General features: G+C 39.9%; 2 protein-coding genes across 6 annotated transcripts in view; both read left to right on the forward strand.

Moving 5' to 3' along the window:
- PGM2L1 (phosphoglucomutase 2 like 1) overlaps positions 1-8,939 on the forward strand; it is an 88,640-nt gene extending 79,701 nt beyond the window's left edge. For both annotated transcript variants that reach the window (XM_072610864.1, XM_072610865.1), the window contains exon 14: positions 717-8,939. In XM_072610864.1, coding sequence (XP_072466965.1) covers positions 717-819 — 103 coding nt within the window. In that variant the 3' untranslated portion in view covers positions 820-8,939. The remainder of the gene's footprint in view (positions 1-716) is intronic.
- Positions 8,940-18,129: 9,190 nt separating this feature from the next.
- Positions 18,130-24,616, forward strand: part of P4HA3 (prolyl 4-hydroxylase subunit alpha 3) — a 58,336-nt gene continuing 51,849 nt past the window's right edge. For 3 of the 4 annotated variants that reach the window (XM_072610877.1, XM_072610875.1, XM_072610876.1), the window contains exon 1: positions 18,130-18,691. In XM_072610877.1, coding sequence (XP_072466978.1) covers positions 18,459-18,691 — 233 coding nt within the window. In that variant the 5' untranslated portion in view covers positions 18,130-18,458. The remainder of the gene's footprint in view (positions 18,692-24,616) is intronic. The other variant, XM_072610874.1, reaches the window with a different exon arrangement.

A 24,616-nucleotide genomic window follows, 5' to 3' on the forward strand; every position in this document is an offset into this window, starting at 1 on the left:
TTTAGTCATTTGGCCTAGGAAAATTCTTTTGCTTATTCCAGCTAAAATTTTTTTAACCTACCAAGGTTCTTTGGTCATTACAGAAACCTACTTTTATCCTTTGATAGAAAGTCAAGTATTTAACCTAATACTTCTTCAGAGGCAATATGTTTTCAACTAATTTATTTGTACCTCAGTTTTCTCATTTTTATTATGTACATAGTAATACTTATATTAATTCACAGGAACATTGTTATGAGACTTTTCATAAAGAAATTTACATTTAAAAAGAAATAGATAACTTTGAAAAGTAATAAATAACAATTATGTAGTTGTGAGCTGTGAATTATTTTTAATTTGGGAAGGATTTTTAATTTTTACTTTTAAGGCTGCAAGTTCTATAAATTCCTTTACCGAAGCCTCATCTTGCAAAGTTTTTGAGGGCTGTGCCAGGAAGACAAAAACTTTGGCAAGTCCTATGAAGTCAAAAAGGCTTTGCGCATGGGCTTAGAAGTGGGGACTATGTGTTGTTAGCTGAAGGCCAGCCTGCTTGTACAAAGGTACATCCTCAGAGGTTTGGCCATCAGATGAGTATTTTTGGCCACGGCAACTCACTGACCAGTTTTCTGAGGGCGTTTGCCTACAGTTCCTGACATGGATGAAATCATGGACCCTTGAAGTATTGGGATAACATTTTGAGTGGCAGGATGTCTAAGCTTTTATTTTTTCCCCCTCAGTGATATTGCCTTGCTGGAAGAAGAACTGAAGAAGCTCGTTGACGCTCTGATTGAGAATTTTCTAGAGCCCAGTAAGAATGGACTGATCTGGCGATCTGCTTAGACATCTTCTAGGCTGTTATTCTGCAAACGGCTCTTTGCAGTGTCATGTGGAACAACAGATCCAAGACCTCCATTTAACCTTGTCCTTGCGTACATTTGTCTATTTCAGAACTCACTTCCTTAAGACCTATAATGAAGCAGGATCTTTTTTGTCACCTGATTTAATCAAGTTGCATAAACTTAAAAGAGACTTAAATTTAAAAGCAAGTGAAATAATTGAGATTTTCAGTTATTTTGATCAAAAGTCACATACACTGAGCATTAAAAACATACTCTCCCCAGCCTTCGACTTAAAGAGCTCTGTAGAGGTCATGCAGGAGTGAATTTTCCTCTTGTAATTTGATTAGGTTTATTTGTGTGTGTGTGTCGTCCATGTCTAGTACAGCTCAGACAAAAATTAGCTAAATATTCCAAATATTGTTCGTGATTGTGAAGTTATTTAGAGGAATGGAGCATCATGTTGGTGAGAATGCAGCGCAGCTTCTTTAGTACCCCCCTGGCACTGCTAGGGGTCTTCATTTACAAGTAGAGTAGTTACAATATCTAGATTAGGACTAGATGGTGTATGGCATACGGTTTTAGCACCTTTATTTCAGATGCTCTTTATCAGTTGTACTTTTCACATGTGTATCTTAAAAATACTAATGTTTATCGAACAATAGTGGCAACTCTCTTGGGAAGCTTTGTTTTTGACAAATCTCTCAGTGCCTTCCAAAGGCTTTGGTGTGAGCTGAGATAATGTCCCCACAGGTTCTAGTTATATTTCTCCCAGACAGGCCATTGAACAGGAGAGTGTGTATATATAGATAGTGGTCAGCGCCTTTCCTTTTTGTACAATTCCAGATGGCAAAGGTGCTTGATCTACTTTGTCAAATATCTAGGGTGTTTTTAAAAATATCACATAAGATCTTCATAAGAAGCAGGTCTTAAATGATATACTGCTATTGTTAGGGATTTCCATGTTAAAATTCAGTGTCATTATTTGTAAGGAAAATTGTGATAGAGATGGAACTCCAAATTTCAATTAAAAATAAATTAACTTCACTTAAGAACCGTATCTTTTCAAGCAGCTTCATCTGCTATGATAAAAATAATTCTGTTAATGGAGTTTTTGAATAGTGTGTAATTTATTATGGCTTCTTTGATTCACTTGTTTTCCAAGATTCCTTAAAAAAAATATCAACGTGGAAAAAGTTGTCCTAATCCAGACCAATTATTACTTAATATTTTATTTCATCCCTTTTTTAACACTACTATTCAGTCAACACACATAGTTTGAAAGTAATTTTAAAACTTTGTTTCCTTTTCATAATTAGCTCTCAAAGGTTTTACAGGCAGCAGGTATTTAAGTGGGAAGAAGACAGGGACTCTTCTTGTCCTCCCTTTCAGTGGCCCAGTTGGGCAGCCCCAGATATTTCTTAGTTTTCAAATATAGTTAAAGGAGAGTCTTTAGTCTTCAGTTGGTTACTTGAAAATAAGTCACTACTCTTTCACCCTGCACAGCAAGTTTTCCTCCTGTCTGGTTTCAGTATTTAAATATTAAATAGTGTTGAAATATCATATATCACAATGTAGTCCCCACCCTTTAAAAGCTGACATGTAGGTCTTAATGCTGAACCAGATACAGATAAGTGAAGTATTATGAAACAATGTTACTGGACAGTTATCAAAAATTCTTTAAAAATTTGCTTTGGAATTAGGTTGATTTCTCCAGCCCTTCTGATGAGGAGACAGTTTGCTTTCATTCCACAGAGTTGTGCCTTTATGAAACTGCCGTTGATTAGTTGATTTAGCACTTTTGTGAAAAACTTTAAAAAGGAAAAAAGCTTCCATTTTACTGATTAGTTTGTTTAGTGCCCCCTTGGACTGCTCACAGTTACACTTTATAGGATAGTTATTCCATAAAGATGTTAAGGCCCTCGGGTAAGAGGAGCAGCTGATAGGATTTCAGTGACCCAAGACATCTCTATCCAACCAGTCTGGTCAAGTAAAATCATAGTTCCAGTTTGAAGTTGTTACATCTGTTCACATTTAATTGAGCTCAGTTACATTTAAAAACTGTTTTGCCACCAGTGTGAAAAAAACATTCATTTGTTTTCCCCTTATCTCTCCCCAACCCTGTTCTTGAAGCTGGATCGTGGATGACTTGCATAAAGGCAAATAACTAGATGTAAAGAGAACCACATTTACTTTGTTTATAATTGATGTTGACAGAGGGTGTGCACTAAATAGGAAAAAACTCGTTAAATTTTGTTTGGCTCTATGAATGTATATTGTCATGTAGGAGATTGTCTTTGTTGTACAGGAACACATTTGATTAATGTTATTTTTTTTGTAGTAAAAATCTGTATTTAAGTGTCTACAAAATAGAATGAAGCTTAAAAAAGACGGGTTGTCTCCTTCAGTCATTAAAGCCACGTTGTATGTTTCATTCTGATACGAAGAGAACAGTTTTATTTGGCCACTTCACAAGTACACAACATGGAATTCAAAGTGAAAAATTTTTGCTGCTTAGATTATTATTATTTCCAGAATTAAGTATTTTCAACTTTTTTTCTTTTGCTTTATCTTGTGTGCAAGCTCTGTTATTTTCATTTCTATGGGGAATCTCCTGATATGGAAATCCCCCCCCCCCAAATAATCAACAACACAGGTATGGCCTAGTCTTCGAAAGTTGTCTAGGACATTAAGAGGTTGAGTGACTTGCTCATGGTCACAGCTAATTTGTTTCAGAGGCAGGACTTTACCAGGTCTTCCAAACTAGTATACTGTACTGCCTCTAGATTTATTTAGCTTATACAAATCTTTCAAAATGTTCTTAAAGAATATAGATTCAGGAATAACAAAGAAGAAGAGAAGACCAGCATGATCACCAGCTTCATATATTTGGAGGATTAAATTAAAAATAGTGATTAGATATGTTCATTTGGACTCAGGTGAGAACTAGAACCAGTGTATGGAGTTTATAGGGAGGTAGAGTTTGACCTAATATAAGGAAGAATCTCCTGATGATTTTATCTGTCAAATAATGCAATGCTGTGCCCTTTAAGGGAATAAGTTTCCCATCATTGACGATGTTCATGCAGAGGTTGGATAACCCCTTGTCCTGTATGTTGTAGGAGAAATTCACGTGTCCTAGGGTTTGTATGTAGACAGACAGTGTCTGATTTAAACAACGACAGGCTCAGTTATACAGACCTAGGACTTCAGTCCAATGTTTTTAACATTTTGTCTTACAACATAGAAGGTAGAACAGGGATAGATTTGCATTAGTTTGTGGAAGATATAAAGTTTTGAGGCTTCCCAGAACCTTGGGAAAGAGGATCAGAGTTCTAAGTTGAGGGACATAATTTTTTAAGTTAATTAAAAAATATTAATTGGAGAAGTTTCCAGAAAGGCCCTTCAGGCCAGAATAGAGAGGGATGTCCATTTGTGGAAGTAAAATAAGTAGTTATAACACAAAAACAAGATGAAAATGAGAGATTGTATGTAAACAGAGCACAAAAATATTGATTTAAATATATATTTAAGTATATATTTAAATCAATACACAACCCTTTTGAAAGGCTTGTGTAAATATATGCATGTATAAGTATTTATACACCCAAAAAATCCAACAATAAGAGGCTTTATTCATGGTTTATTCAACCCAGATTTGTGGAGGGAAAGTCCAGATTGTGTTTAGACTTGTACAGAATCCTAATAATAGAAGGCAGTTGAACAGTGATAGTTACAGAAGCTGAGGAGCAAAGGATTTATAAGGGCCTCTAGTTCAACATGTACCTGAAAAATCTTTTCTTCAACATCTCTGGCAAGTGACCATCTCACCAGGACTTTTTAACCTCTTTTGTGTCCTGGACTCCTTTAGTAGCCTCGTGAAATGTATGACCACCATCTCCAAATGATGCTTTTAAATGCATAAAATGAAATACATTCAGTTACAAAGGAAATCAGTCATTTTGAAATACAAATTATTTGTATATGTGTGTGTATTATATTTCGAGCTAAAGTCATGGACTTTAGGTTAAGAGCCTCTGATTTAGCCCCTGAACACCTCTAGTGAGGAGGAACCTGCGTTAATTTACATTTGCTCTATGGTTTACAAAGTATTTTGCTCACAATAACTTTGTGACAATAATTTGTCTCCATTTCTAAAACAAAAAAATTGAGGACAGACAGGTGATATGACTTGGCCTTGAGTTATAATGGAGAAACTAAAAGCAAACCTGCCACTGACTGCTTTAAAGAACCAATATCAGTTAGACAAAGGGTAGAGAGTGGGAGAGAATTCCTCTCTTGTACTTGGTGGACCTGATTATTGTGTCAGGCTCCTCCAGGCAGCACAACAAAGTAAAGAACTTGGAAAGGATGATAATGTAAGAGGAAGATAATTTAAAGATAAATGGACTTGGAATTAAGACCCATGAGAAAAGGATAAAGTAATCCTGATCCTCCTACCTCAGAGAAGACTGAAAGATAATTTAATTGGTCCTTAAAAGGAAAGCAACACTTGAACTGAGAAAGATGACTAGCCATTCTCCATTTCCAGAGAAGACAGAGTAGAGGAGACAAGGTAATGGAAAAATAGCAGGAGAGCTATGTGACTTGGGCAAACCACTTCCCTTCCCTTCTCTAGGCCTCAGTTTCCCTATATTTAAAAGGAAAGATTTGGATTAGATAATTTCTCCTTTTCATTCCTAGGAGTCTGTGTTAAGGTCTGAGAGGTTTAAGTTAAGGTGGAAGAATTTCCTAACAAGAATTGTTGAACATTTGGAATGTGTGAAGAGACCATGGCAGACCCTTGAAGGCTTTAAAAAGCAAGTCACTTTTTCTTCTGATTTGAGATTTCCTGGAGATAGGAATGGGGACTCCTTATACTGACTTTTTATAATTCCTTCAGACATTTTTGGTAGGCTTAAGCAAAAGTTTTAAGTGTTTTAAAGCCTAATAAAATTGATAATTGGGTTTCATTCTGAATTTAGAAGATAATATTGCAAATATTTTTCCCGGAGTTGAGTAAGAAATGCATCAAGTATTATAAAGATATTCTTAGACTTCACTTTTCATTCATCCTGTCTTTGTGGCATGAACACAATCCTTTCCATTTTAAGGAATGCCCAGAGCTTTTTGTTTTGTTTTTATGTATAAAATATTTACCATATAGATGTAGGAATGTTGGCAAATCCAGAAGGTTTAAAAAAATTGGAGGCTTGGCGATACATTATTTCAGGAAATGGACCCTTGTTTCTTAAGCAGATAGTATGTATTTCTGGAATATGTCCATGATTAATGAAACAACATAATTTTTTGCTAGATGATGTAATTTTGAAAACGAATTGCTCTGTGAAGTGCTACTAACATTGTTTGCTACATATGTTTTCTATTCATGTTGATAATGCTTAAAACATCCATATGATTCCATTTGGAAAAGTTTCCTTTCACCCTTTTCTACCCCTTTTTCCCCTCCCCCCCACCAGTTCTGCTATTTTGTGACTGTGAAAAGCTATCATCCTATTACCTTACTGATGGAGTTCATTTGTGGACTGTTTGTTGTGTTACCACCAAAAAGAAATGTGGGGGCAAAAAATTGAACCTGTTCAAAACTCATTTGAGTTTGTCTAAATACTGTTAATTTATTATGAATTTTTTGAAATTCATGTTTTTGGAGATGGTTTTGAGAAGCTGATGGGGAAACACTTGTTTTCACTCGAATGACTATTTGAACATTTGATTTTTAGTTAGTTTGGTTTTTTCACTGCTGTTCATCCTAGGATCTTAAAATATTCATAGTAAACCTTTGTTCTTTGTCTCAAATTAGACATCTGAAAAAAGCCAAAAGTCAGAGAATTGTTCTGTCTGCCTGTCTAAATGGTACAGCTGTACTCATAACCCCTAGCTGTCTTAGTTTTCCAAAAATAACATTTATTTCAAAAGCCACCACTTTGTTATCTTTGCCAGCAAGCTTTCTTCCTCTTTCTAGTTTCAGTACTAGAAGCAGGGTGGCGTAATGGAAAACCATTGGACCCAGGGTGGGGAACCTGTGGCCTTGAGGCCACATGTGGCACTCTAGGTCCTCAAGTACAGCTCTTTGACTGAATCCAAACTTCATAGAACAAATCCAGTGAAGTTTGGATTCAGTCAAAGAACCTCACTTGAGCTATATAGAAGGCCACATGTGGTCTCATGGCTGCAGGTTCCTCACCCCTGCATTGGACTGTGAACCTCAAAACATGGGTGTTTGTCTTGCCTCTAACTTGCAGTGTGACTATGGTTAAGTGTCTTCACCTCTTGGGCCTTGGTTTCCTCTTCTGCAAATGAGGGGGACAGACTTAACTCTTAAGGAATCTTCTTAGTTCTGTTACCAGTATCCCCATGGCGTTTAATGTCAAAGTCTTATAAAGTTATTGAAGCACATAAGGTACCACATCAGAAACACACACATATCCCTGCCCTCTAGGATTCATGGTTTTCAGGTGTGAATTGAACCTACTTAACAGTAGTTTGATATATCTATCAACTAATTAGCTTCCTAATCCTTTACCATTATTTAATTGATTGTAGTAACACTTAGAGAGATTAAGAGCAGTAAGGATTGTTTGTCAAATTTATTCAGATGATATTTGCTAGGTACCCACGTATCTATATTTAGTTTCTTTTTTTGTGCAGGGAATAGAGTATTCCTGTTGAGGTGAGGTGGGTAGAACAATCATCCTTGTTTTTAATAGTTGGAGAACTGAGTCTTAGAGAAATAAAATAAAGCTTACAAATAAAATTTTTACAAAGCCTAGAGAAAACTGGCCATAGTCATACAGCTGAAGTTCGGTGTCAGAGACATGAACCCTTGTTCCCGGGCTGCTAGTCCATTGCTCTATACCATGCTGCCTTTCCATTCCTGTTTGGATCATGGCACGTTGTTGTTAATGCCTACTATATACAACTCTAACGATTAAATGGCACATGTTTATAAAGTGCTTTATTATTTACAAAGTGCTTTCTACACACGAGGCAGAACAAATATCTTTATTTGGCATGTTAAGAAACTGAGGCTCAGAAAGATAAAGTAGACTGCTAGCAGGGCCATCTTGGGGATTCGGTTGGTCTTTTGACTCCAAGTCCAAGGATTTTCCACTGTAACACTTCCTACCTCCCAATTCCAGCAGAGTTTTGCCTCAGTTTGTGCATCTGAGCAAACTCAAACGTAACTTCAAAGATTCTGCCCCCAAAGCTTCATCTGAGAAGCTCACTCAGAAGCTGAGGGCTGAGGATGAGTGTGGTTGTGGTCTTAGTGACCAGAGAAAAATGTCTTGTATAGTTCTGCATAATGTTAAGACTTTTTTCTGAGTAAATTGTGATGGAAAGAGGAAAGACATTAGGCATCAAGAGACCTGGGCTGTAGTCCTGGCTCTGTTTTGTAACCTTGGACAAATTAGTGCTCCCTTCTGGACCTCACTTTCTTCCACTATGAAATGAGAGAACTGTCCTGGGTGATCTGAAAGGTCCACTTCATCACCAACATTCAGCAGGAGCTTTATTAACAGTCCTACAGTTTACATTTTAAGGATGAAGTAGATGAAGGTTCAGTTGCTAATGGAGTTACAGAATTGATCCCATAAGGAATTCCCTTCTTAAGTCCACTAACATACCCTCCCAAGGGAGTCAAAACTTATTTGAACCTCATGTATTTTTTACCTAGATACAGAAAGTGATGTATTTGATGAGACGTGCTCAAACTGACAGAGGTGAAATATGGGTAATGTTTACAGCACCCTGAACGTTCTTCCAGGCATAACTGCACATACCCCCTCTTGGCTTTATTCTGTTGAAGGTTGGGGGATTACATGCACTGTTAGAAATGAAGCATTATTTTCCATATTAGGTGTGTGATGATAAAGGTTTGCACGCAAGGGGCTGAAATTAGAATTGTGACTTCGTTTAGGCCACCTTAACTCCATCAGGTCAATACCTTCTTTATTGCAGATGATATTCCTACTGTGAGAACAGGGTGTGTTATAAATATTGCTTGTGAAATTTGCACTTTTTCCTAAGCATTTGTGTATGGATTATTTTGTGGTTTTAGCTGAATAAAGTGTTGTTAGTAATAAACTGTTCTCTTCATAATAAGTTCCATATGTTTGAGTTCTTTGTTCTGATATGTTTTGGTTTCGTTAGCATTAACTTAAATATTTGCATCTTCCCAGGTGGTGCAGTTGTAAAGTACTGAATATCTACTTAAAACACTCAGGCACATATTCTCAAACCTCGATAGCATAGTGTCAGGAAATCCTTACAAGGGCACAGTTATATAGTGCTTTGTAGTTTAACAACAACTCGGTGAGGTAAATAAGACAATAGGATTGTCTCTTTTCTACAGACAAGGAAACTGAAATTCAGAGAAGTGACCACCCCAGTGACCTACTTTATGAGTGGCATGCCAGAATTCAAACCCACATCTTTCCACTGCATTAAAACTGTCTCAGAAATGAGAATGATTCTCAAAGTTCTGTATGTCTATAGCAAGGAATTAGGACTCAGGAAGCTTGGATTCTGATGTCTTGTACTAATCATTTCATTTTGTTGGGCCTCAGTTCCCTGCTTTGTAGAATAACATCAGAGTCAGGGTCTCAGGTCTGGTCCATTACAACGGTAATATTCTGTTATAAACCCCTACTTTCCAACTGACTTCACTTTCTTGCAATTTTTAGTGCCAACTAAGTCAGTCAGACCCCAGGAAATCAAAGACCAGGATGCACCTGAACATACAACTCATAATTGAATATTTCTGGGAATGCTAATAATCTAATTGACTTTGGCAAACAGTTCCATAACCAAGGAACTGTTGGGAGGGGAAGGGAAGACTGAAGTGGCCAAGACCTAGGCAATAATCTGAAAAGCAGGCTAACATCTTAGTCAACAAAATCTATTCTGAAAACTCTTGCTTGTAGACTGTGAGAATACCCCTGGGAGCCACGAAACAGCTGCTGGGAAATGTCAAAGTTACTGCTACTACACTATCAGCAGCTAATGGTTTCTCTCTATTCTCAGTCAAACATAACCCATCCTTTAATCTTCTTGTCACTAGGCTGGTCAAGGATTTCTTTAGAATTCCAGTATTTTCTTCTGGCGTCTTTATCTCAGCTTGTGGTACTTTTGTCCCTACTTTGACCATTTCCTCATTATGTAAAGTGCAAAGCAATCCACTACCTGGAATCATAGAGTGTTTGCGTTAGAAGGAATCTTAGATAAAGATCATTTTGATCACTGCTTGCCCCCTTGGCAGTCTGGCGAAGCCTATGGACCCCTTCTCAGAATCATGTCTTTTTAAGTACATGAAGCAAAATGCATAAGATTACAAAGGAAATCAATTTTATCGAAAGATTTGTCCCCTGAGCCCCTTTTAATAAAAAGTTCCCAGTCTCCAAGTTAAGCACCCCTGAAGTCCCACCTTCTCTTTTTACCAGAAGGGGAAATTGAGCTTCAGGGCAGGAAAGCTGCTTGCCCAAGGTTACCCAATTAATAAACAGCAGATCTGCAGCTGAAACATGTCTTCTGACTCCTTGTGCTTTGTTCTTCCTGTTGCCTTCATAAGGATCCACTCCTCTTGGGCTTTGCTAACTTTAGTCAGCTCAAGGATTGTTTCTCAGGAAACTGATCAACAGGAGCTCGGCCTTGGTTCCAGGACATCCTCCTTTACCATTTTGTTAACTTCCTAATCTCTAAACTCCAGCCTGAGGCACCAAGCTTCAAAGCTCTTGCTTGATTTTGTCTTGACTCCCTAGGGTTGGAGATCTGCCATACCCAATCTAATTACCTGTTTCCCTTCTCTGAACATTGCCAATATCACCAGTTCTCCAAATCAAGCATGAGTTTCTTTTTGATATTTCCTTCCCTGCCTACCATATTTGACCAAGAGAGATGGTTTATGTACAAGAACTATTTCTAGGGTTTATGTACAAGAAAAAGAATCTATAAATTTAGAAAGACCACACCAGGTTAAGGTATTTAGAAATGTACAGTGCCATACCAATCAAACTACCAAAAATTTATTTTGTAGAGCTAGAAAAAATATCAAAATTCATCTGGAAGAACAAAAGGTCCAGAATATCAAGGGAAATAATGAAAAGAAATGCCAGGTAAGGTGGCCTAGCCAAGAACTAGAGGGGTAGACCAGTGGAATAGGTTAGGTAGTTAAGATGCAGTAGTCAATGAATATAGCAATGATAAAACCAAGGATCCCAGTTTCAGGGATAAGAACTCACTATTTGAGAAAAACTGCTGGGAAAACTGGAAAATAGTGTGGCCGAAACTGGGCATAGACCAACATCTGATGCTGTATACCAAAATAAAGTCCCAATGGGTACACAACTCAGATATAAAAGCTGATACTATAAACAAATTAGGGGAGCAAGGAATAGTTTACCTGTCAGATTTATAATGGAAGAATTTATGACCAAACACGAGATAAGAGAACATAATGAAATGCAAAATGGATAATTTTGTTTACATTAAATTGAAAAGTTTTTGTACAAAGTCAATGCAACCAAGACTAGGAGGGAAACAGAAAATTGGGAAAGAATTTTTACAGCTAGTATCTCTGATAAAGGCCTCATTTCTAAAATATATAGAGAACTGAGTCAAATTTACAAGAATACAAGTTATTCCCCAATGATAAATGGTCAAAGGATATGAACAGGCAGTTTTCAGAAGAAGAAATTAAAAACTATAATTATATGAAAAAATGCTCTAAATCATTATCTTTTAGAGATGCAAATCAAAACAACTCTGAGGAACCACATCACACCTGTCAGATTGGCTAACATGACAAAACAAGAAAATGATAAATGTTGGAGAAGATGTGGGAAAGTTGGAATGCTAATTCATTATTGGTGGATTGTGAACTGATCCAACCATTCTGGAGAGCAATTTGAAACTATGCTCAAAGGGCTATAATAATTTGCATATCCTTTGACCCAGCAATACCGCTTCTAGGGATCAAAGAGATCATAAAAATGGGGAAAAGACCCACATGTGTAAATATTTATAGCAGCTTTTTTTGTGGTGGCCAAAAACTGGAAATCGAGGGGATGTCCATCAATTGAGCAATGGCTGAACAAGTTGTGTTATGTGATTGTAATGGAATACTATTATTCTATAAGAAATGATGAACAGGAAGACCTCAGGAAAACCTGAAAAGATTTATTTGAACTGATGCTGAATGCAGTGAGCAGAACCAGGAGAACATTGTACACAGTAACAGTCACAGTCTGCTATGACTGATTATGATAGACTTAGCCCTTATCAGCAATGCAAGGATCTAAAACAATTCCAAAGGACTCATGATGGAAAATGCCATCAACATCCAGAGAAAGAACTATGGGGTCTGAATGCAGAGTAAAGCAGACTATTTTCTTTTTTTTGTTTTGTTTTTTCTTTCTCATAGTTTCTCCCATTCATTGTAATTCTTCTATACATGTGGAAATAGCTATATATATTTCTCTATATGTGAAAATATGTTTAATAGAAATGTATATGTTGAGCCTATATCAGATTGCAGGTCATGTTGGGGAGCTAGTGGGGAGGGAAGGGGAGAAAATTTTTAAACTTAGGGGAAGTGAATGTACAAAACTAAAAAGAAATTAACAAAAAAAAGAAAAAAAGAAAGAAATGTGTAAAAGAAGACTATTCAGATTGAAAGCTGAGTCTTTTAATCCCATTTTTAACTGCTACCCATGCCAAGATTAGCAGATGATTCTTTTTAGACTTGGAACATCCATCTTCCTTCTGTGGCTCAAACATAATGCTGTTTTCTAGACCAGGACTTCCCTGCTGATTTGGGCATGCTGGACCACATTCCTTTCTCTAAACCAAGTAATCTCAGCTGATCAAAAAGCTGCTGATGGTGGCGTGATAGGTTTTGGGATGTCCTGGCCATTCCGACCCAATGATTTACTTTCTTCCTCCCCCTCCCCAACCCTATGCTTGCCCAAAGAAGGTCAAAGAAATGACACGGGCACTGTTCCCATTCCCTAAAATATAGACTACATCATGTTCCGAAGAACATAATAACATAAGAACATAATGACTGTCAAAGCCTATTCTAGTTTTTTTCCCCACTATTCAGACCTTCAATACTTAAAGGATTCATGAATTTGTCAGTATAACTCCCTTCACTGATAAAAAGCTCTAGTGTCAAATTCACGTAAAAATGGGGCCACTAATGTGTATATAAGGATCCCAGTGGGTAGCATATGGACTTAGTTTTCAAATGTGATATTATGTTCTATTGTATTTTTCTATTTTGTTAAATATTTCCCTGTTACATTTCAGTCTGTTCCTCTGCTGGTTTTCATGAGCTGCTTTTACTGAAAAAAAGACATTACCCTTTCTGATGATAAAATAACACTGCCGGGGCTATTTTTGAGACCACAATCCACTCAAAGACTTTCCAGATTGATAGTGCCTGCCATTGTTTATGCTCCATTGGCATACCTTTGGAGAGCCCAGGGTCACCTCCATACCACTGCAGAAAGGTTCTTCCAGAGGGGTTCCCTTCCAGTAGCCAACTACTGCTCTGGATCCCATGCTCCATTCAGGGGCCTGAAGGGAATCCATCTAGCCATTTTGCCTTTGCTAACTTTGGTTGGGGGTGGGGTGCGGGTCCCTATGACCTGGAGTGCTCTTAAGACATATGCCTATTATATTTCTGGGACCTAGGGCTAAGTGGGGGAAGGGGAAAGCAAATTTAGGTTTAATTGAAATGGAAATTTGCTCCCAGTAATGGAATGAGCTGGGTTGGGGAGGGTATTTTACAGTGGTCAAGCACAAGCTGATTAGGGGGATTTTTGCATTGAAAACACAAAGGAGTCTAAAGTAATGCTGAGGGTGGGAACCACTGTGTATGTAGATCATTTTAGCTGGAGTGAAATTTTGCAAATTGGGAAGTAGAGAAGGGGCAGTAAAAGGTAAACTTAATTACTGCAATTGATCAGACTTCCTAGATTCCTGCTGCCACCTGGTGGACACAACCACCTATCAATGTCTCAGGCTCAAGATCAGAGGTAGAAAGCATCTTTTAGGAGACAAAGCATTAGCAACTTTAGTATCTCTCTCTCTGTCTGTCGCTCTTTCTTTCTCTGTCTCAGTCTATCTCTGTCTCTGCTCTCTGTGTCTCTGCCTCTGTGTCTTTGTCTCTATGTCTCTGTCTCTCCCCCCCACCCCCCACTCCTCGCCTCTCCATTTTTTAAGTGGAAGAAACAGACCCAGAGAGGGAAAATAATTTGTGAAAGGTCAGGTAGCAGGCCTGTCAAAGACTCCAAGTGTTACGACTTCTCTGGTTCCTTTCAATTTCATCTATCATCCACTGACAAATATATGAGTACTGTATACAATGTTACGGTCACTGAAAACAAATGAAAGGGAAGGATTTCAATCATTTTAAAGAGACCTCCCCAAATGAGGGTAAATTGGTCCCTATCCCTGGGCCTCAGTTTTCCTCTTTTGTTTTTTAAGGTTGAAAGAGATTCATTCAGCATGTGTGCAGAACTTTCTTGTACTCAGCACTGGAGGAAGATGAAGGCAGAGTTGGTTTTTCATCTTTGTCTCTTTCCTGCCTATCACAGGGCTTTGCACATAGTAGACACTGTGTAGCTATTGAGTTAAATTAAAATTGAGGCATTTGTCTTTTCTAAGCCTACATTCCTCATCTGTCCAAATGGGAAATATTTATACTACCTGCCTCTCAGGATCATGCTAGAAGATTTACAAAGTTCCAGAGGGAAGTTCAGAAGACAGGGAGGACAACTCTGAAACTAACATAAATTTACTACATGTGTTCTTTTAAAAATGAAGCTACATGTAATAGAGAATTGTGGCTTCATATACAACCCTTTTTTCTTTTTTATAAATATATGGAAATACTAAAGTTTTATATTTGTCAAGTACAAAAACCAAAAGGAAGTTCAAATTTAAAAATTAACCAAGTTCTTTGGAAATATTATCATCTTTCTTGATAGAATTTAAGAACTTAGGGCAGGAACTACATCTGTTCATCTTATTCTCCCCACTCCCCCCCACCCCAGGCCAAGGTCAGGGCTCTCTACGCAATGTTTCTCAACAAAGGTTTTTTGAATAAATGAAGCACTTTATTACATGGTATCTTTTGGTGTCCTCTGAGTTTGTGGGCAAGTATACCCTGAGACTATGCACAGGTCCCTTTTCCTCTGTAGGTCTGAGTTTCTGTAAAAATTAGGAACTACACAGTGTTAGTGGCAAAACCCAGATGCCCAGGTTTCCGATCTAGGAATGATAACAATGAATAATAACTTCACATCATAAACCATAAAGTGCTATGGAACTGAGGTGGGGGGAGGTCTTACATCATTTAATTTGATCTTTATTTTATCTAAATTTTATCTTTATTTGATCTAAATATTTTTTAAGTTCCTACTATGTGCTAAACACCGTGCTAAGATCTGGGGATACAAAGAAAAAAGTGAAAGTGAAAAAAATTATTGCCTTCAGGGGGCTTCCATTCTACTAGTAGGATTTACCACATCCTCATCTAAGTAAGGTGTGTGTGTGTGTGTGTGTGTGTGTGTGTGTGTGTGTGTGTGTGTGTGTGTGTGTGAGAGAGAGAGAGAGAGAGAGAGATTTGGGGAGATTACTAGGAAAGACCCCTTGTTTAAAGAGGTAGTTCCTGAGCTGAGTCTTAAAGAGAGCTAGTGAGGTATAGTAAAAGTATTGTTCCCATTTTATAAATGAATAAATTGAGGCTCAGGCAAAGTAACTTGCCCAAAGTCAAATAAATAGCTAGTATCAGCTGGGATGGGAACCCAGGGCTTATTCCAAATTCAGTGCTCTTTCCACTATACTCCCTGCCTCTTAGTACTTTTTAGGAGACCAGCTTCATGTCTCCACAGCAGAAGTGGAAGTGCTTAATGGCAGACAAAAGACTTTTATGTCTTGTCTTTTCCCCTACTCAGCACAATATTAACCACAAGGCACAGGCTCAGTAAATAGAAAATTAAATTGCCTCACCTAGAAATAGGTTCCAGGTATCAGTCTTCACTGTTAAACAAAAGACAAATGGTGCAATCTTCAGTGAAACATGGTAGGGCAGTTCTGATACAATACTAGAAAAGTGTCACCATGGGAAACTGAGGAAATAAGAGAAAATTGTCAAGAAGGCCATACATTCCAAATCTCCACCAGGGGGCACTCTTGGCATTAGAAACATAGAACCAGAGTCTTGTCAACCTAAACACTACCCTCTCCAAGAACTTTCTTCCCCACCTATTCCCTGCAAATTTGGTTTATTTTTCTCCAAAATAAGGGCTAGGAGTGCTATCTTCTGGGCAGTAAGATGGCACAGTGGAGAGAGTGCTAGGCCTGGAGTCAGGAAGACTCCTTTTTGTGAGTTCAAATCTGGCCTGTGACACTGGGCAAGTCACTTAACCCTGTTTGCCTCAGTTTCCTCATCTGCAAAATGAACTGGAGAAGAAAGTGGCAAAGCACTCCATTATCTTTGCCAAGAAAATCCTAGGCGGGGTCGGAAAGTTAGAGATGACTGAATCACTTTTCCCCCTGCTGGTCTTTTTGTTTAGAAATGGCAACATGGAACTGTCAAAAGAGTTCTGGATGTGGAATCAGAAGACCTGGGTTGGCATCCAGGTCCTACCACTTGTTCAACATTGAGCAAGTTACTTCTCTCCAGGCATTTTTCTCATCTGTAAAATAACAAGGCTGGATTAGTTGCTTCCTCCAGTTAAATCTCAAGGTTCCTATGACCTTCCCTGACAAACAGGAGTATAAGGTAGATAAGATGAAGTTACTTTAGCGTGGCTCTTGAGTTCTCACTGGAGAAGAAAGAGGAAAAGAAAAAAAAAGTCGGGCAAAATCCTGACTCTAGCAAAGAAGGTATTTTCTAACTAGAAGCTTTCCTCTGAGGAAGTACTTAGGAAAGAAGCCAGAGAATGGCAAGTGCCTTAGGCCAGAAGTCCTAGCCCTGACTATGCTTCTGATTCTTCTGTGTGACTTTAAGAAGATTCCTTCACATCTGCCTCAGTTTCCACCTCTGTAAAAATGAAGGGTTTGGATTTGATGATCTCTAAGGGTCTTTCTAGCTCTGACATTCCATGGTCCTTCACTGTCCTCTCCAGTGAAGACTGAAAAACACTAAATAGGTTAGTTACTAGGACAGGCCGAGAACACCACCAAGAAAGTTCTTTTCGTCCTGTACCTAGGACTTTTTTTTCCTGTAGATGCCAGTCCTCTCTAAGGGAGAAGCTTACTACCAGACAATATACAGGATCACTGTCAGGACTGGAGGGGATCTTGCTGTCATACAGACCCATGCAGACTTGAAGCTGGAAGGGACCTTAGAGGTTATGTAATCCAATCCTCCTATGCCAAAGATGAGGAAACTGGGGCTCAGAATGCCCAAAGTTTCAAAGGTAGTTTGACTCCAAGTTTAACTTTGGCTCTAAACCTAATATTCTTTTCTACTCTCATTTAGATATAATTTCAAGATTTACAGAGTTTACTTTCTTTATAACCTTTTTCAGAAGGCAGGTACTCCAAGTATAACTTGTCCCCATTTTATAGGTAAGGACAGAGAAGCTCCAGATTGTGTGACTGGCTCATGGGCCCGCAGCTAGTCAATGTTAGAACTGGGATTAGAGCCCAGGTCTCTTTCTGACTCCAAATCTAGTGCCTTGCACCACATTGCCTATCATCTGGCATTAGAGAGAGAAAAGGCTGGAATGACTCCTTAAAGAGGATTTAGGATGTTCAGAACTGTAAGGGGCCTCGATGTCAGGCCTGGAAGGAACCTGAAGAGATCGTTTATTCCAACCCCCTTATTTTACCCAGGAGGAAAATGAAGCCGGGGTGGAGGAAAGGATTTGTGCAGGGCTGGACAAAGAGCTGGCTGCAGAGCTGGGATCAGAATTCGGATCTCCTGTCTCCCAGCCAAGGCTCCCTCTGCACTCTGCAATTTCAGAGTTGAGGTTTAAGGAGCAATGGGAAAGGAAGAAAGCCTAATGGGAAAAGGGGGAAGGGGATATAGCCAGGTGGGAGGGTAAAACCAAAGTGATGGGAACTCAAGAGAAAAGAAGGGTGTGGGGTAAAGAGAAGAAAGACAAGAGAAAGAGTTGAAGAACGATAAGGGGGAAAGAGCTGAGGGAAGAGTGGTGTAGGGGAGAGGACGAGAGGGAAAACAGGAAGATAAATGTATATATAAGAAGTGGGGGAGGAAACAGGCAGAAGGGGAAGGGGGGCTGGCGGGGAAGGGGCAGAGCTATATGGTAAGAGGAAGGGAAGGGGGAAGGGAACTAAGGAAGAAAGGAAGAAAGAGAGCAGAGAAAGGGAGAAAGCAGACCGCGAGATGGGGAGGATGAATGTATGAAGTGGTGGAGGTGAAAAAGCAGAGGAAAGAACAAGGGAAAGTGTGAAAGGAGAGGCAGGGGATGTAGAGAGGCTGTAGAAGAGGGAAGGAGGGAGTGGAGCAGAGAAAGGGGAGGAGAGGAGAGGGGAAAGAAAGAGGCAAGGAGCAGAGGAGGAGAGATGTGAGGAGGGAGCCCGGAGAGTGCAGGGGAGCAGAGGGAGGAAAGAGAGCGCTGGGAGGGCAGTGCAGCCCCTGGCGGCATGGGCCCCCCGGCGGCGCTGGTGCTGCTGGTGCTACCGGTGCTGCCCGCCCTGGAGCTGGGGGCTGGGGTTCGGGCCACGGAGGCGGGGGGCGGCCCGCCCCGGGGCCGCGGGGAGGACAAGTTCTCGGCGCTGCAGAGTGTGGAGCGGGCTCTGGGTCCCGAGCGGGAGCTGCTGCGGCTGCTGGAAGGCTACGTGCGGGGTGAGGAGGCCCGTCTGCGGGACCTGCGCAGGTAGGAGCTGCCGGCTGGGGTGAGTGTGTGTGTGTGAGTGTGAGTGTGTGTGTGAGAGTGTGTGTGCGTGTGAGTGTGCATGTGTGTGCGCGCGCGTGTGCGTGTGTGTGTGTGTGTGTGCGCCTGTGTGTGAAAGCGCACGGGATCCTGACCCACCGATCCTGTGGCTACTTAGGACACTCCGTGTGTGACACTGTGTATTTGTGTGAGAGGGAACACTTTGGACACTAACTCACAGCCCCTGTGGCTGCTTAGGACACTCCCAGTGTGTGATACCGACTGAGTGTATCAAATGAGACTGTGTACAGCATTTTGCCACCCTTAAAACACTATAGAAAAACCAACTGTTACTATTCTTGAGCTAGGGGTGTGTATTTTGAGACCCAGGATGTGCCAAGGAACTCTGTGTCACTCCTGAGATACAGCATGTGATATTGTAGAAAGCCTGGTGCTGCGAGGTAGCATGTGTAACATTGTCTCAGTAAAGTGGACTGGGCTCCTGTGTGAGACACAGGACCCTGAGACACTATGGTTTCACACTGTATGAAAGAGAACAAATAGATGAAGGAGAGAAACCCAGATGATGGGCTGTGAGCTCCTGCAGGACTGAGACTCTTAGCCAGCTCTGTATAAAGGAGAGGCAGTGTGGCGTGGTAGATAGAGAACAAGACAGTCAGAAAGACCTGACTTCAAATCCCTCAGGGATTTGCCTGGGTGACCCTGGGTGAATCACTTAACCCATTAGTGCCCCAGGAAATTTTCTAAAATTAAGACACAAAGCAGTTACAGATCTGATCTGCATTGGTATAGTGAATTTCCTTACTGGGAGATCCCTACACTGATGAAATCACAAGTCTAAACCAAAGCCTGAATTAAGACCATGTATTAATTATGTTTGTGTCATCCCTGTGTGCTGGGCATGGTGTATGTATGTGTGAAGGATGGCGTGTTAATATTTACTCTGCATGCCAGTGATACTGAGTATGTGACATTGTATGGATCACACTGAATGAGTCGATGTTGCCCTGTGTGAATGTATAGCACTGTGGGTTATGCAGACTGAGTGGGGCCAGAAAAATCTTAAATGACACAGTGTGATGCTGTAGGGGCAGGGCTGTGACCTTGACACCAGTCCCCAATGACTACTAAGCTCTGTGACTTGGAATGATTGTGTTTTACACCATGGCTGAGAGAGACAGGCACAGACAGACACAGACTGAGACTGTGAGACACATGGGAGGAAGAGTGAGATTCTGTTTGTGATTTGGTGAACAGCTGAACATTGGTATCCAACCAAATATGACTGCACACAAGAAGAATGATGCATTTTTTTGGTCAGTTAGCTAATGTGTATGTGTGAGACATAGTTTATCTACATGTATAAAATATGCATGAGTATGTGCCTTAAAAATAAATGATAATGGTAGTTTTGATGATGATGTAATGGTGGGGGAAATTAAAAAAATTTTTTTCTTCCATATTCCCACAGGCTTTACTTTTATCAATTTCTTCAAAGTAGAATATTTTTCCAGTATTTTGTGGATCCAAGTACAGAAAGAGTCAGAAAACATACTTTAATTCCCAAAGTTAGAGCAGTGGAAAGGAATACTAAGCCTGATCCCATAAGACTAATACTAAACGTGTACTAATACTAAACTAGTCCCACCTCTACCATTGTGTGACCTTGGGCAAGTAAATTACTGCCTCCCTGGGTCTCAGTTTCCCTATCTGTAAAAGGAAGAGGTGGGAATAAATGGTGTCTTAGGTCCCTCCCATCTTGAAATTCTATGGTTAAATGAGATAATGTACGTTAAGCAATCTGCAAACCTTAAAGCACTACATACGTGTGAGTTTATCTTCTGTCTAGTTTGGACATCCTGCATTTTAAGGTTCATCCAATTAGATTGTGAGCACCTGGAGGGAAGGGAGTGTCTTTTGCCTCTTTTTGTATCACTTGCACTTAGAATAATTCCTGGCACATAGTAGGCTCTTAATAAGTGTTTATTGATTGATTAATTGAGCCCAACTCTAATAATCAACATGCTAAGTTCCCTCCCCTACCCCACCCCTATTCTGACATCCTGTGATTCTATGGAGAATCAAAGCTCCTGCATAAATAGGCTATTTTTATCCCAAGTATAGCCTGACCTGCTTGTTCCACACACAGCCTGGCCCACTTCTGCTGTTGCCCAGCTACAAGGTCCCATTGCCACCAGCATCAACTTATACAAACTTTTATTAAGCACCTGCCTTTTGTAAGGCACTCTGTTGGGTGCTGTTGGAGAGAGAGACACACACACAGACAGACAAAGACAGAGACAGAGACACAGACACAGAGAGACAGAGACAGGGAGAGGAATGACATAGTTCCTGCCTTTAAGGATCAGTGTGATGTCTGGGAAAGAGTACTGGATCTGGAATCAGAAGACCTGGGTTCAGACTCTGACCCAGCCCCTTTTGACTTGTCTGACGTTGGGCAAACCATTTAACCATTGTGGCCTTCGCTTCTTCATCTGTAAAAAGAGGGAGTTGGAATAGATGATCCCCAGGGTGACTCTCAACTCTGAATCTCTTTTCTTATGATACAAGTAGGTAGCTCAGATATGGGCACCCAGTAGGAACAGACTGGAGCCAGTTCATACTAGCTTTTGAGAGCACCATTGTTAAATTTTCAGCGTGAGCATTTGCAGTTTGTTGTTCAGTCCTTTCAGTTGTATTCAGCTCTATGATCCCATTTAGGGTTTTCTTGGCAAAGACACTGGAGTGGCTGGCCATTTCCTTCTCTAGCTCGTTTTACAGGTAAAGAACTGGGGCAAACAGGGCTAAATGGCTTGCCCAGAGTTACACAGCTGGATTTGAACTTATGAAGATGAAGCTTCCTGATTCTAAGCCCAGTTCTCTATCCATTACACCACCCGGTTTTACTTTGGAAATTGGCAAATCAGGACTCAGCAGAGTCTAGACCAGGGGTGGGGAAAAATGTTAATATTATATTCTACTGTTAAACTTATAAGTTTCTGTTTTCCTCTCTCCCCAGGAGCTAATTATTAAACATTTACCAGCACATCCATGGACATACATAACTACAGTACAAATAAGAGTTTAGTAAGTAGTAGCACAAAATACACAGAAAGTACATATTTGCTTCTAAATCCCCTAGATTGTAAACTCCTTGATAGCAGGACCTGCCATATCTATTCTTGAGTCTGTTAGTCAACAAACATTTGTTAAGTGCTGACTATCATGCCAGACACTGCTAAGCAAACAGACAGTGCTTATAAGAGGTCCACACTTGCTGCTTTCACCAGCTCATCACCCACTCACAGAATCATATACCGGCTGAAAGGGAAGGAACCTCAGAGGCCAGTTCTAGTCCACCCCAAACATGAAAAAGAATCACCAGTGTACTTTAGAAGTGGGTCTCCAGTTGTCACTACTTCCTGAGGCAGCCCACCCCACTTTTGTATAGCTCCAGTCATTGGGAAGATTTTCCTTAAATCTAACTGGTATCTGTCTCTTAGCAACTTGAACTCATTATTCGTGGCTCTGGTTCTGGAGTCAAACAATGAGCCTATTCCCTCTTTCCTGTAGATGTCACACCCTAAATCTTTTTTCTAGGCTAAACATCCTCAGTTGTTTCATTCAGTCCCCAGATGACATGGTCTTGAGGACCCTCATCCATACTGGTTAACCTCTGCACATGCTCCAGTTTGCAGTATCCTTCCTAGAAAGGAACTCTCAGCCTGAACACAAGACTCTAGCTGAAGGACCCAGCAGGATTGTCCTGTATGCTGTCCCTGCTCCTCTATGCTGGGTATCTCAATGCCATCTAAGACTGTGTCAGGGTTTTGGACTGCCATATTTTCCTTTTGACTCATATGGAGCTTTCAGTACACTAAAACCCCCCCAACACTTGACTTGCTGTCTAGCCATACCTCTCTATCTCGTACTTAACAAATTTGTGTTCAGCCAAATGTGATGTTTTATACTTGGGTATCAGAGACTGGATCCAAAAAGATGTTGGCAGGCTAAAAGATTGGGCTGAATTTAATAAATTAAAACTAAATATGGCTTCAGAGGACAGAGTTAAGAGCACTGACTAGTAGTTATGGGGAAGCAGATTTGGGTTCAATATATATGTATGTATTCTATAATCTTATTTATATAGAATATTGTATATACATAATATTATATATAATCCATATAAATATAAATATATATATATATATACATACACAGAAACCTAACATTCTCTCTAACAATGAGAATTGTACAAAAGCAGAGTGGGAAAGGTAGTGAGCTCCCCATCATTAAAGGGCTTCAAAGGGAAGGTGGATGACCGCTTGTTGAAGATACTGTAGAGAGGATTCTTGCTTAGGCATGGATTGGACTGTATGGCCTCTGAGGCGCCTTCCAACTCTTGAGATTTTACGAATCATCCTAGAATATCATTTAATGAAATTAGATCATTTCTGGTAGGATTAGTTGCCCTTTGAAGGCCTTTCTAACTGTGGTCCTTTCTGGTTTCTAGTTGGGGGGTAGGGTTAGGAGAAGTGGGAGATCAAGGAAGGCTTCATGGAGTAGGGGTCATTGTAGGCAAGGTAGAATTTTATCTGCTCTACACCTGTAAACCTCACATCACATACATCATGCCAGAATCTGTTCCTGTCACGTCACAGAGAGGGGACTGTACCCTGGCTGCTGTCACTGTCTTTGCCATGACCTTGCTCCAGATTCGGTCATAGAACAAATCTCTTTCTGTATAAGATTGCCCTATTCCATCCGCAGTTTAGTGAGAATTTGGAGGTTCCCCTACTTCCTTCATAGAGGGACATGGTATGAAAAGTAAGTTATTTAAAGTCAGAAAAGTAGGTTTTACTCCTGGCTCTGATACTTACCTCTGTGACCTTGTTCATGTCACTTAACCTCTGGTCTTCAGTTTATCCATTTGAAAGATGATGGAATGGTACTAAATCAGAAATATCCTCTGTGGCCATGGATGTATCACTTCCTCTCTTTGGGTTTCTATAAATGTGGGATCAGTCAGGATTCTTAACCTGGAGTGTACAGACTTATTTTTTAAATATATTTTGGTAATTTATTTCAATATAATTGCTTTCCTTTGTAATCCTATGTATTTTATTTTATGCATTTAAAGACATTATTCTGAGAAAGGATCTGTTGACTTCATCAGAAGGATAGAGGGGTCTGTGACAAAAAATAAGTGAGAATTCTTGGCAGGCTCTAAGGTCCCTCCCAGTTTTGGGGAGTACTATTTTTCAGTAGGGGCCTAGATGCATAAATCCATATTTGTGGGGGTAATGAGAATCTAATTATATAACTAATTATATTCAGCTTCTGTCCCAGATTTGGACAGATACAGACTCACTTGCATAGACAACAAAATGAGATAAGTGAGGTATGTGAAAAAACTTTACAAACCATAATGCACATATGTATTAACATACATCCATGTGAGGGAGAAGAGAGGAGGAGGGGGACAGGGAAGGTGGAGAGGAGAGACAGAAGAGAGGAGAAGAGAGAGAGGGGGGAGGAGGAGGCAGAGAGGGAGAGAGAGAATTTGTTGCTGGAAGAGATACAAAATTTAGAGAAAACCCTGACTATGGCCTCAAAGAGTTCATGGTCTAGTTGAAAGAAGAATTCCTAGTGCTGCCTAACCAGATAAAACATTTTTGTTCCCAGTTTCAGGAGGGCTTCTTTTGACTTGAGAGAAGCAGACTGGCTACCCTGAGTGTAGAAGACACCTAGTATCTCTTCCAACTCTAAAGATCTATAGTTCTGTGGCTTTTTAAACTAAGAAATGAAATATTTACTGAGATGACTATAATGTCCTCCATTAATAAAAACCATGCCAACTGTCACTGGAAGGTGAATTCCAGGTAAAGTCCCTAGAGTGGGGCCTTA

The sequence above is a fragment of the Notamacropus eugenii genome, chromosome 5 (genome assembly GCF_028372415.1).
Source record: "Notamacropus eugenii isolate mMacEug1 chromosome 5, mMacEug1.pri_v2, whole genome shotgun sequence".
Lineage (NCBI taxonomy): Eukaryota > Metazoa > Chordata > Mammalia > Diprotodontia > Macropodidae > Notamacropus > Notamacropus eugenii.